Genomic DNA, 14,560 nt, shown 5'->3' on the forward strand with positions numbered 1-14,560 from the left:
GCCCTCCCGTCGGGTAGTCGCGCCAAAGGCGGAGCTATGTCCCAGCCCTTCCGGGTTCCCGTACCTCACCAGGGCCGGGAAGAAAGGAGGAATCGACGTGATCTGATGACGCTCGCCCCTCGGCGGCGAACATTGATGGTGTCATCGAGGGCCCGCCCACCCGCCGGCGACCCATTTCCGAGCTGCACCAGAGCATGAGGTGAGGGTCTGGTCTTGGAGCCAGCTGCTGGGCGACGCAGAGAAATGAGATGGTGACGTTGGTGAGATGACGGCCGCGGTGCCCTTGATAGTTCGAAGAAGCTGAGGGTATGGTGGCGGTACGGGTCCGCTCGGGGCTGCTCTCCGCCTTGCGCTCTCTGGGCGCGGAAACGTCACGAGGTCACCCACCATCTGGTGTGGAGCCTAGGTCTGAGTACGGCGGAGTGAGGAGTGTTTCATCTTTTCAAGAGCTTTCCGATAGAGCCTTTAGCCACATTTTACATGCGGAAAGACGAGACTCACAATAAGTAATTTACCCAAGATCACACATCTGGTTAACTTCTAGACCCAGTTTGAACCCTGACTGTGAACTTTGACAGTTGCTTTACAGGGTTCCCGGGCAGGGCCCTTTCTTCTGACAATTACTTCTTCGGTATTCCAGAAGGCAAAATTAATAACTGATACTGCTACTGGGATGTGCATATAACACTTAGCAAAGTTCTCGTCCTCAAAATACTGAACTGCTACTGGGATGTGCATATAACACTTAGCAAAGTTCTCGTCCTCAAAATACTGAAACCTCTAGTTACAGGCAGGACTTGTGGCAGTAAAACATCGAAGACATTGAGATAGATTAAGAGCGCAGGCGCTGGATTTTAATCCTCGCTCAGCCACTTACCAGCAACGAGACTTCGGGTCAATTTACCTACTTCTGAGCTTTAGTTTACTCGTATACAAGATGAGAATGTGATACCACACACCTCCCAAGATTGACAATGTGCATAAAGCCTTTAGTACAACATCTGACCCATTAAGCATCCATAAGAATATCCTTTTAAAAATTGACATTGGTAAAATCGTAAATATAGTGACCATTTCGTTTAGAGATGATCCTTTAACTTAAACTTCAGCCTTCTAATTCCAAACATATTCTGTAGAAAATTGTGGGTGGGGAGGTTTATTGACTATAGGGAGGGTGATGGATCACTAAGCCCTAGTCCTGGCAGCAGGTGGATTGAAGGTTCAAATCTTCCAGTCATCCTGTCCTAGAAAAGATAGTATGCTTCTCACATACCACTAAAAGTTTTAATTATCAGCATTTAGCAGGCTATTTAAAACAGTAGTGAATTTAAATTTTTATCCTCAAGACCTATTGTGAACATGTTAAGTTAGTTTGTAACTTTATGGTATTTCTTTTAATTAATACTTTTTTTAGGATCTTATGGAGGCCATTTGGATTCTCAAGAAGACTTCTCAAAGTGGAAAGCTGTAGAATAACTGAAGCAGAATCATTGAGTCCACTAGCTTGGGCATCACTGATACAGAAGCTTAGCAGAACACCTGGTATTTTCTTGTTGGCTCAAAGAAAAATATTCTCAACCATGCCTGAAATAGAAACAAATCAGAGAGACTCTGAATTGTTTTCACCCCCCTCTGATGTTCGAGGAATGACAGAACTTGATAGAACAGCTTTTAAAAAGACAATCACCATCCCGGTGCTTAAAGTGAGGAAAGAAATAGTCAATAAATTGATGCGATCCCTTAAAAGGGCAGCACTGCAGCGCCCAGGCATAAAACGTGTGATTGAAGATCCAGAAGATGAGGAAAGTAGACTAATTATGTTGGATCCCTATAAAATGTTTACTGATGATTCCTTTGAGACGGGAGAACTCAGTATTTTAAAGCAGCTGAATGTCAGTCCACAGATATCTAAATATAACTTGGAACTAACTTATGAAAACTTTAAGTCAGAAGAAATCTTGAAAGCTGTGCTTCCTGAAGGTCAAGATGTGACTTCAGGGTTTAGCAGAGTTGGACATATTGCCCACCTGAACCTTCGAGATCATCAACTGCCTTACAAGCATTTAATTGGTAGGTGTGTCTTAGTAATATTCACATATTAGAAAGCAATTAGCAAGTTCTAATTTTTGTTAAAAAAAATTTTTTTTAATGCCGAATTACAGAATCAGGACATTTTATCATTTTAATTTTAAGCTGGATCTTAAGCTACATATTCTTTCTTTTGAGGGCCATTTTGGAATACTCTTCCCAGAGTCATAGCAATCTCTAAATATCAATTCAAGCTTTTGTGTACACAATACGTAAGCATAAACTTGAATCACTTGCTTTTGTAGAACTCTTTGGCAGTTATTATTTTGGTATACAGGACTTGTTAGTCCTTCAGGACTATGTTGAATGCTAGGTTTCATGAGTGTTTCATAGTCAGAAGGGCAAGACACTGTTTAGTCATGCTTTCATTGATTCAGTTAACTGAGCCTCTTCTGTATGTCCGGCACCATACTTTTTTAGTTTTCCTAGCCTTTTAGAAACACTGCTGTGTATGTCTTACCTCTGTAGCTCAAAGTTGAAGCGTGGGTCTTTTAAGCTTTGGGATAAGAAAGAACTAGAAGACTAATCAAAATCGCACTTGTTCTTATATAAATATTTAATGTCCATGCATTCTCCAGATTAATTTTTTTTAATGTAGAGTAATTGTCAGAACTTCTGAGAATGATTTTCAGCTTTAAAATGTAGTGCTCAGTGTTTTGCATGGGTAGGATTTCAGAGCTATGCTATTATGCATTTCCTTTGTTTTTATTGATGAAAGGAGCTGATAATGCATAGTGATAACATAATAAATACTTAAGCAGATCCTTATAATTATGACCAGGTGCAAATGTCAAGTATAGGCTTTCCTATGAGTCATTGCCTATCCTAACTCAACATTCCTTTTAGCACTCTTATTTTGTAAACTCTCTTTCATAAAGGGGCACTCATAGATTAAAAATGAAATATTTTCATACAGTGGTAATTCTAAAGCTATTACTATAGACCTTCAGAATATTTTTTTTATTTCATTCATTTCAAACTAACTTCTGTACCTTAAAAATTGAGTTCTGATACCTGAAGCAGAACAAGATAAGAACAACTATTGACAAGAGTTTATTGACATTATCATATTCAAAATCAGGTATTTAACTACCAGAGAGAAATTGGACAAATTCTGGTTGTATTTAAGCATATTTGTATTATGGAGTACTTTATACTAACTTACAGATCAAGTTATCTTTCCTTATACAATGAGATAGTGAACAGATTCTTTTTTTTTAATTTAATTTTATTTTTTTAATAGCAGGTTCTTAGTCATCTATTTTATACACATCAGTGTATACATGTCAATCCCAATCTCCCAATTGATACCACCACCACCACCACCCCCTGCCACTTTCCCCCCTTGGTGTCCATACGTTTGTTCTCTACATCTGTGTCTCACTTTCTGCCCTGCAAAACGGTTCATCTGTACCATTTTTCTAGGTTCCACATATATGCATTAATATACGATATTTGTTTTTCTCTTTCTGACTTACTTCACTATGTATGACAGTCTCTAGGTCCATCGACGTCTCTACAAATGACCCAATTTCGTTCCTTTTTATGACTGAGTAATATTCCATTGTATATATGTATCACACCGTCTTTATCCATTTGTCTGTCGATGGGCATATAGGTTGCTTCCATGACCTGGCTACTGTAAATAGTGCTGCAATGAACATTGGGGTGCATGTGTCTTTTTGAATTGTGGTTTTCTCTGGGTATATGCCCAGTAGTGGGATTGCTGGGTCATATGGTAATTCTATTTTCAGTTTTATAAGGAACCTCCATACTGTTCTCCATTGTGGCTGTATCAATTTACATTCCCACCAACAGTGCAAGAGGGTTCCCTTTTCTCCACACCCTCTCCAGCATTTGTTGTTTGTAGATTTTCTGATGATGCCCATTCTAACTGGTGTGAGGTGATACCTCATTGTACTTTTGATTTGCATTTCTCTAATAATTAGTGATGTTGAGCAGCTATTCATGTGCTTCTTGGCCATCTGTATGTCTTTGGAGAAATGTCTATTTAGGTCTTCTGCCCATTTTTGGATTGGGTTGTTTGTTTTTTTAATATTGAGCTGCATGAGCTGTTTATATATTTTGGAGATTAATCCTTTGTCCGTTGATTCGTTTGCAAATATTTTCTCCCATTCTGAGGGTTGTCTTTTCGTCTCGTTTATGGTTTCCTTTGCTGTGCAAAAGCTTTTAAATTTCATTAGGTCCCATTTGTTTATTTCTGTTTTTATTTCCACTACTCTAAGAGATGAATCAAAAAAGATCTTGCTGTGATTTATGTCAAAGAGTGTTCTTCCTATGTTTTCCTCTAAGAGTTTTATAGTGTCCGGTCTTACATTTAGGTCTCTAATCTATTTTGAGTTTATTTTTGTGTATGGTGTTAGGGAGTGTTCTAATTTCAATCTTCTACATGTAGCTGCCCAGTTTTCCCAGCACCACTTATTGAAGAGACTGTCTTTTCTCCATTGTATATCCTTGCCTCCCTTGTCATAGATTAGTCGACCATCGGTGCACGGGTTTATCTCTGGGCTTTCTATCTTGTTCCATTGATCTATATTTCTGTTTTTGTGCCAGTACCATATTGTCTTGATTACTGTAGCTTTGTAGTATAGTCTGAAGTCAGGGAGTCTGATTCCTCCAGCTCCTCTTTTTTCCCTCAAGACTGCTTTGGCTATTTGGGGTCTTTTCTGTCTCCATACAAATTTTAAGATTTTTTGTTCTAGTTCTGTAAAAAATGCCATTGGTAATTTGATAGGGATTGCATTGAACCTGTAGATTGCTTTGGGTAATATAGTCATTTTCACAATATTGATTCTTCCAATCCAAGAACATGGTATATCTCTCCATCTGTTGGTATCATCTTTAATTTCTTTCAGCAGTGTCTTATAGTTTTCTACATACAGGTCTTTTGTCTCCCTAAGTAGGTTTATTCCCAAGTATTTTATTATTTTTGTTGCAGTGGTAAATGGGAGTGTTTCCTTAATTTCTCTTTCAGATTTTTCATCATTAGTATATAGGAATGCCAGAGATTTCTGTGCATTAATTTTGTATCCTGCAACTTTACCAAATTCATTGATTAGCTCTAGTAGTTTTCTGGTGGCATCTTTAGGATTCTCTGTGTATAGTATCATGTCATCTGCAAACAGTGACAGTTTTACTTCTTCTTTTCCAATTTGTATTCCTTTCATTTCTTTTTCTCCTCTGATTGCTGTGGCTAGGACTTCCAAAACTATGTTGAATAATAGTGGTGAGAGTGGACATCCTTGTCTTGTTCCTGATCTCAGAGGAAATGCTTTCAGTTTTTCACCATTGAGAATGATGTTTGCTGTGGGTTTGTCATATATGGCCTTTATTATGTTGAGGTAGGTTCCCTATATGCCCACTTTCTGAAGAGTTTATCATAAATGCGTGTTGAATTTTGTCAAAAGCTTTTCCTGCATCTATTGAGATGATCATATGGTTTTTATTCTTCAATTTGTTAATGTAGTGTATCACACTGATTGATTTGCGTATATTGAAGAATCCTTGCATCCCTGGGATAAATCCCACTTGATTGTGGTGTATGATCCTTTTAATGTGTTGTTGGATTCTGTTTGCTCGTATTTTGTTGAGGATTTTTGCATCTATATTCATCAGTGATGTTGGTCTGTAATTTTCTTTTTTTGTAGTATCTTTGTCTGGTTTTATTATCAGGGTGATGGTGACCTCATAGAATGAGTTTGGGAGTGTTCCTTCCTCTGTAATTTTTTGGAAGAGTTTGAGAAGGATGGGTGTTAGCTGTTCTCTAAATGTTTGATAGAATTCACCTGTGAAGCCATCTGGTCCTGGACTTTTGTTTGTTGGAAGATTTTTAATCACAGTTTCAATTTCATTACTTGTGATTGGTCTGTTCATATTTTCTATTTCTTCCTGGTTCAGTCTTGGAAGGTTATACCTTTCTAAGAATTTGTCCATTTCTTTGAGGTTGTCCATTTTATTGGCTAGAGTTGCTTGTAGTAGTCTCTTAGGATGCTTTGTATTTCTGCAGTGTCTGTTGGAACTTCTCCTTTTTCATTTCTAATTTTACTGATTTGAGTCCTCTCCGTCTTTTTCTTGATGAGTCTGGCTAATGGTTTATCAATTTTGTTTATCTTCTCAAAGGATCAGCTTTTAGTTTTATTCATCTTTGCTATTGTTTTCTTTGTTTCTATTTCATTTATTTCTGCTCTGATCTTTATGATTTCTTTCCTTCTGCTAACTTTGGGTTTTGTTTGGTCTTCTTTCTCTAGTTCCTTTAGGTGTAAGGTTAGATTGTTTATTTGAGATTTTTCTAATTTCTTGAGGTAGGCTTGTATAGCTATAAAGTTCCCTCTTAGAACTGCTTTTGCTGCATCCCATAGGTTTTGGATCATCGTGTTTTCATTGTCATTTGTCTCTAGTTATTTTTTGATTTCCTCTTTGATTTCTTCAGTGATCTCTTGGTTATTTAGTAACGTATTGTTTAGCCTCCATGTGTTTGTGTTTTTTACGTTTTTTCCCTGTAATTCATTTCTAATCTCATAGCGTTGTGGTCAGAAAAGATACTTGATATGATTTAAATTTTCTTAAATTTACTAAGGCTTCATTTGTGAACCAAGATGTGATCTATCCTGGAGAATGTTCTGTGCGCACTTGAGAAGAAAGTGTAATGTGCTGTTTTTGGATGGAATGTCCTATAAATATCGATTAAATCTATGTGGTCTATTGTGTCATTAAAGCTTATGTTTCCTTATTAATTTTCTGTTTGGAAGATCTGTCCATTGGTGTAAGTGAGGTGTTAAAGTCTCCCACTATTATTGTGTTACTGTCAATTTCCTCTTTTATAACTGTTAGCAGTTGCCTTATGTATTGAGGTGCTCCTATGTTGGGTGCATATATATTTATAATTATTATATTTTCTTCTTGGATTGATCCCTTGATCATTATGTAGTGTCCTTCCTTGTGTCTTGTAACATTCTTTATTTTAAAGTCTATTATATCTGATATGAGTATTGCTACTCCAGCTTTCTTTTAATTTCCATTTGCATGGAATATCTTTTTCCATCCTCTCACTTTCAGTCTGTATGTTTCCCTAGGTCTGAAGTGGGTCTCTTTTAGATAGCATATATATGAGCCTTGTTTTTGTATCCATTTAGCAAGCCTGTGTCTTTTGTTTGGAGCATTTAATCCATTCAGCTTTAAGGTAATTATCGATATGTATGTTCCTATGACCATTTTCTTAATTGTTTTGGGTTTTTGCAGGTCCTTTTCTTCTCTTGTTTCCCACTTAGAGAAGTTCCTTTAGCATTTGTTGTAGAGCTGGTGTGGTGGTGCTGAATTCTCTTAGCTTTTGCTTGTCTGTAAAGCTTTTGATTTCTCCATCGAATCTGAATGAGATCCTTGCCGGGTTGAGTAATCTTGGTTGTAGGTTCTTCCCTTTCATCACTTTAAGTATATCATGCCACTCCCTTCTGGCTTGTAGAGTTTCTGCTGAGAAATCAGCTAACATTATGGGAGTTCCCTTGTATGTTATTTGTCATTTTTCCTTTGCTGCTTTCAGTTATTTTTCTGTCTTTAATTTTTGCCCATTTGATTACTATGTGTCTCGGTGTGTTTCTCCTTGAGTTTATCCTGTATGGGACTCTCTGCACTTCCTGGACTTGGGTGGCTATTTCCTTTCCCATGTTAGGGAAGTTTTCAACTATAATCTCTTCAGATATTTTCTCGGGTCCTTTCTCTCTCTCTTCTCCTTCTGGGACCCCTATAATGCGAATGTTGGTGCGTTTAATGTTGTCCCAGAGGTCTCTTAGGCTGTCTTCATTTCTTTTCATTCTTTTTTCTTTATTCTGTTCCTCAGCAGTGAATTCCACCATTCTGTCTTCCAGGTCACTTATCCATTCTTCTGCCTCAGTTATTCTGCTTTGATTCATTCTAGTGTAGTTTTCATTTCAGTTATTGTATTGTTCATCTCTGTTTGTTTGTTCTTTAATTCATCTAGGTCTTTGTTAAACATGTCTTGCTTCTTCTCAATCTTTGCCTCCATTCTTTTTCCGAGGTCCTGGATCATCTTCACTATCATTATTCTGAATTCTTTTTCTGGAAGGTTGCCTATCTCCACTTCATTTGGTTGTTTTTCTGGGGTCTTATCTTGTTCCTTCATCTGGTACATAGCCCTCTGCCTTTTCATCTTGTCTGTCTTTCTGTGAATGTGGTTTTTGTTCCACAGGCTGCAGGATTGTAGTTCTTCTTGCTTCTGTTGTCTGTCCTCTGGTGGATGAGGCTATCTAAGAGGCTTGTGCAAGTTTCCTGATGGGCGGGACTTGTCGTGGGTAGAGCTGGCTGTTGCTCTGGTGGGCAGAGCTCAGTAAAACTTTAATCCACTTGACTGCTGATGGGTGGGGCTGGTTTCCCTCCCTGTTGGTTGTGTGGCCTGAGGTGACCCAACACTGGAGCCTACCCGGGCTCTTTGGTGGGGCTAATGGCATACTTTGGGAGGGCTCATGCCAAGGAGTACTTCCGAGAACTTCTGCTGCCAGTGTCCTTGTCCCCACTATGAGCTACAGCCCTCCCCCCTGCCTCTGCAGGAGACCCTCCAACACTAGCTGGTAGGTCTGGTTCAGTCTCCTATGGGGTCACTGCTCCTTCCCCTGGGTCCCGATGCACACACTACTTTGTGTGTGCCCTCCAAGAGTGGAGTCTCTCTTTCCCCCAGTCCTGTCGAAGTCCTGCAATGAAATCCCACTAGCCTTCAAAGTCTGATTCTCTAGGAATTCCTCCTCCTGTTGCCAGACCCCCAGGTGCGGAAGCCTGCCGTGGGGCTCAGAACCTTCACTCCAGTGGTTGGACTTCTGTGGTATAAGTGTTCTCTAGTTTGTGAGTCACCCACCCAGGAGTTATGGGATTTGATTTTATTGTGATTGCACCCCTGCTACCATCTCGTTGTGGCTTCTCCTTTGTCTTTGGATGTGGGGTATCATTTTTGGTGAGTTCTAGTGTCTTTCTGTCGATGATTGTTCAGCAGTTATTTGTGATTCCGGTGTTCTCACAAGAGGGAGTGAGAGCACGTCCTTCTATTCTGCCATCTTGAACCAATCAGTGTATAGATTCTTATAAATTTTTAAAGTGCTGACAAAAATGTAGACTTTGATTATAGGGCATCAGTATACCATTGCTGGTGTACTTTACCCTTGTAGCTTTTTCTGCTCTGGCAAATATTTGACATAAAGAACAATTTAAGTAAATGGACATTTTATTTAGATAAAACTCTAAAGAATCTATGTTTCTTTTATTTGAAAACATTATTTTGCTGGTATGTGTTTCCAAAGTGGAAGTATCTGTTTCAAATACACAATCAAGCAAACATTTGGTTTGAGGCCAATGAGGACAGGCTGGTGTTTTCTGGGACCATTTGTTCCCAAAGTCCTTACATCTCTTCCTTCTGTTTTTTAACCAGTTCCCTATGGTCTACCTGTTTGCTTACTGCTGTATTGATACATTTGAGAAGACTAAGTAAAAGACATGGAAAAATATTAGGTAGAACAAAACTCCTCAAAAATTTTTTTTTATAAATGTACCCACACATTTTTTGTGTGTGTTTGCATTGGGGGCTGTCAGACATTAACTTTAGTAATCTGTTGAATTTTTAGAATTGCATGCCTCTTTACACATACTAGATGCAGGTTTTGTCTATAAACCAAAAGAAAATATCGTTCACATCAATTTCATACTTGCAGTTTTAGCTTTTATTTTGCAACCAAATGGCAATATTTATTATGAATTCTCTGCTTTTAGGCCAAGTTATGATTGACAAAAATCCAGGAATCACCTCAGTGGTAAATAAAATTAATAACATTGATAATACCTACCGAAATTTCCAAATGGAAGTGCTATCTGGAGAGGAGAATATGATGACCAAGGTATGGAGTATTTTACTGTCTCCTAATATAGTGTATATCAAGATTAATGTTTGAAATCAGAATAGATAACAAAGATTAAGAATATATAATAAATACCCAGTAATGATGAATATGTGAGAATGTGAGCATTTACATATACTATTGATGGGAGTGCAAATTTGATACAGTCAGGAAGAGTATATGGTAATATATTGCAGTTTTGAATAGATACATCCTTTGACCTAGCATTCCATTTATAGGAAGTTATCTCAAGGATATAATTGGACAAAACTGTAATGATGTACGTACTAGGTTCTGCATCATTTTTTTTTTTTTCCTTTTTTGGTTGCGCCACGTGGCATGTGGGATCTTAGTTCCCCGACCAGGGATCAAACCCCCACCCCCTGTAGTGGAAGCATGGAGTGTTAACCACTGGACCGCCAGGGAAGTCCCTGCATCATTTTTATAATAGTAAATAAAACAAACAAAGAAATGGAAACAACCTAAATGTCATCAGTAGATAATTGATTACATTTTGGTATAACAATACAATGGAATACTCCATCATTAAAGATTATTTATATTTAGCTCCATACTTAAAATAAATTGTCCACTGACACGTTAAGTGACAAAAAATAAGTTGTAGAATAGTATATATAACATAGTTACATTTTAACTATGATAATTTTAAGTATGTAAATATGCATATACACCAGAACATTAACAGTGAGCATATTTTTATTTGGTATAGTTACTGGTGACCTTTGTTATCGTCTGTATACTTTTCTACTGAGCACATATTTCTTTTATAAGAAAAACAAAACAAATCTATTTCAAAGAAAAAATAATTTAAAATATGTAGGAACAGATTCCTGGTATAAACCACTTTCTTATTTTCCACCCCCCAAATCCTCTGGAGTGTTGGATATAATAAACCTTTTTTAGCCCCTTAGATAATTACATGTTAACATTATGTGAAATTTTGTACCCAAGCTAAGAAATAGGTTAAACTCTCTCCATAATTTTAATAACAAAAGCCATTCTTAAAGTGTTAGTCATATCTTTCAAACAGGACTTTATAAAACTCAGGAGAGAACTTATGCAAAATAATTTTAAGATTCTGGGCCAATATTTCTCCAGAATTTAATAGTGTCAGGATATTAAAATACCATTTACTACACACTTATTTTAGGTCCTGAGCTAAATGCTTTAAATATAACAAATCCTAAGAGACCCACAAGATAATGGTTGTTGTTATTCATATTCTCTTTATGCAGATGAAATAACTAGGAATGACTGAGTGTTTGGAGCAAGCCTTCTGACTCGAGTCCATGCATGGTCTTTCCTTGTATACCAAACCTCCACTGCCTACTACTTGTGTATAATGTATGAGGTCTGTTATGGCAAGCAAGATTTGAATATGAATCCTTTGGTAATAACAGTGCTTACCTCAGCCGACATGAAGACCTACTAAACTTTAGGCATACCCTGATTTAACATTGTGCATGTTCTTTTCTTGGTACTGACCCTTAGGGTAACAGATAGTATCATTCTTCTCAGAAAGAACATCTAAAAGTTCTGAGAAACTTCTGTAATTTTATAAATGCCTTGTGATTGATTTCCTAAGTCAACTAAAGCTTGTTCTTAAGGACATACTTTATACCTAATATTTATACTGTCAAATAAATGTAAAAACTCAGTATAATTTCTTTGCTCCAAACAGAATCACATTTAAGTTTAACTTTAGGAGCTCATGCAACATTTAAGTAGTATGTGTGTATATTGTGAGGTAAAAAGATTCCTAAAGTGAATCTGCTGAAAGTCATGCTTAACTAAGGGAGTGAGATATCAAAGACAGCATGATAAAACCAGAGGGATACTTAGAATCTAATTTTTTAAGCTAGAACTGTGATTCACACTGAAGAGCTTAAAAGGGGAGTAGAAAGGAGATTTCGGAAAAAGCATCCCAAGACATATTTAAGCGTTCCAAGTTATATACCTAGAAAGACTTTTAGTTGGCAGAATCATAAAGAAACATTTCCAATACTGGAACCTTAATAATATGGCCAGAGCATCTGATGTGGTCAGGAAGAAAAAAATATGTACAAATTTGGAATTAAGGTCCATGAAGAGAGAATACAGAAGATATCTCTATCATATTTATAGAACTTAAGAACTTTCTGGCCTTTGATTCTTCATCTATTAAAATAAGGGGCTTAAGATGATGGGTGAGGTCACATTCTACAACTGTAATTTTAGTTTTGTTTTCTATTTTCTATCATGTTTATGATAATCCCCAAAGAAATGCTGCAAAGTCTTAATTTTGTTCAAGACTTTGCTTCACTGTATGTATTTAGTTTATCCATGAAAACTCAGATTTGGGAAAGGAGAAAGGGGAATAATTTGTTCTATACACTGGCTCTATTTATAGACATGAAACCTGCAAAGTCCAAGTAACTGTCTGAAAACACAGCAAAATACCTCCAAATTCAATGACACATGACACATCTATCATGACTCCCCCTGACAAACTGAAAACTAAGGAGGGAAGCTTGCTTGCTGTGTGGAAGTGCTGTCTGCAACTTAGCTACCCACCATGAAGATATGTGTAGTGTGTTGTTGCAAAGTATAGGTTTTTTTTTTCTATCAGGTGACAGGAGAGAGTATAATTAAGCCAGTCAATTGGCCTATCTGAAAAATTCCTAGTGTGATTGGAGAACCACTTTATAGCCCTTTAGGATGAGATGGAGAACCACTTGGCTTTGAAGAGAGAACTTTTCTCATGAAAACTTCTAATGCAAGATATTAAATGGCCTCAAGTATAGCGTAAACACCAGAATTCTAATTAAAATGCCTTTAAATGCACTGCTTTTTTTGCTCTTAATAATACTAAATTTAAATGTGTGTATGTCTGTGAGTGCATCCATCCAATATCAGTGACTAGAACTTAAGACTAAGCAGTTTAACCAAAAGCATAATACCTTTTTCAGGTTCGAGAGAACAACTACACTTATGAATTTGATTTTTCAAAAGTCTATTGGAATCCTCGTCTCTCCACAGAACACAGCCGTATCACAGAACTTCTCAAACCTGGGGATGTCCTATTTGATGTTTTTGCTGGGGTTGGGCCCTTTGCCATTCCAGCAGCAAAGAAAAACTGCACTGTATTTGCTAATGATCTCAATCCTGAATCCCATAAATGGTTACTACACAATTGTAAATTAAATAAAGTGGACCAAAAGGTGAAAGTCTTTAACTTGGATGGGAAAGACTTCCTCCAAGGACCAGTCAGAGAAGAATTAATGCAGCAGCTGGGACCACTGTCAAAAGAAAGAAAACACTCTGTGCACATTGTCATGAACTTGCCAGCAAAGGCTATTGAGTTTCTCAGTGCTTTCAAATCACTCTTAGATGGACAGCCATGCGGCAGTGAGCTTTTTCCCACTGTGCACTGTTACAGCTTTTCCAAAGATGCTAATCCTGCTAAGGATGTTCAGCAACGAGCTGGAACTGTGTTAGGCATCTCCTTGGAGGCATGCAGTTCAGTTCACCTAGTAAGAAATGTGGCCCCTAACAAGGAAATGTTATGCATCACTTTTCGGATTCCTGCTGCTATACTTTACAAGAACCAGACCCTAAATGGAGGTGAGCAATTTCTGGGAAATTAAATGTAAGCTGTAATACTTTTCATATAACTTTCTGGGGCTACATATATATTTTATATTATTTTTTAAACTTGGAAATAGGTTAAACTCATTCTAGTTAGATTTCAGTTCAAGACCCTTTGCCATTCAATTGTGACTACTTTCTCACAATTTTACAAATTTTAGTATGATTTACTGTTCAGTCTAGTAGAAGTCTACTTCACTAAAATAATAAATCCGCAGGAATGTTACTATTTCATGTGTAAGTTAATTAGATTAAAAATCTTTAAAATGCCTGTATTATTTGCTTTTTAAAAGTATTTTCAAATGTTAAGTATCTTACCTAATATAGGTTTTCTGGATTTGTTACAGACAATCATGAAGATCCACCTATTAAACGCCAGAGGACAGATAAAGACTTTTAGGAAGAAGAAACACAAATTGCTTCAATCACTGAATTGGAAATATTTTCTCCAGCTCCCCACTAGACCTTTATGTAGTGAAATATCATTTGTATGATTTCTATATTTTAGCATTCAGTTACTTTAGTATTGAACCCTTATAGTTTGCCCTAGCTGTCTTATAAATTGGGGATTATCAAATTAAAATTTAAATAAGTCTACTAAATACATTTTTATGTTATAATTATAATTTTATCATCAAATATATCTAATATTTTATTAGATAAATATATTTAAATATTGTCTTTCTCTTGGGAAAATAGTTTTTGAAGGTAGGATAATTGCGTGCTAACTAGGAAAGAACTAATCATTTACAGTTATCCTTAGTTGAAGAGTGTAGCTAAGTTTTATATAAGTACTCCTACACTATTACTATAAAAGTACTAACAAATGAGATTATTTAGATCAGAGATAGGCAGACTATGTCCAGCAGGCCAAATCTGGTCCACCACCTGTTGTTGTATGGCAAGTGACC

General features: G+C 37.0%; 1 protein-coding gene across 1 annotated transcript; it reads left to right on the forward strand.

The window, feature by feature from the left end:
- The first annotated feature begins 85 nt into the window (after positions 1-85).
- TRMT5 (tRNA methyltransferase 5) lies at positions 86-14,175 on the forward strand. The gene is made up of 5 exons (XM_082847483.1): positions 86-199; positions 1,415-2,070; positions 9,877-10,001; positions 12,971-13,625; positions 13,997-14,175. Exons 1-5 carry the CDS (start codon positions 195-197, stop codon positions 14,047-14,049), a joined length of 1,494 nt encoding a protein of 497 aa, XP_082703609.1. The 5' UTR covers positions 86-194; the 3' UTR covers positions 14,050-14,175.
- The last annotated feature ends 385 nt before the right edge of the window (positions 14,176-14,560 follow it).

This window comes from Leucopleurus acutus, assembly GCF_964270905.1.
Source record: "Leucopleurus acutus genome assembly, chromosome: 1".
NCBI lineage: Eukaryota > Metazoa > Chordata > Mammalia > Artiodactyla > Delphinidae > Leucopleurus > Leucopleurus acutus.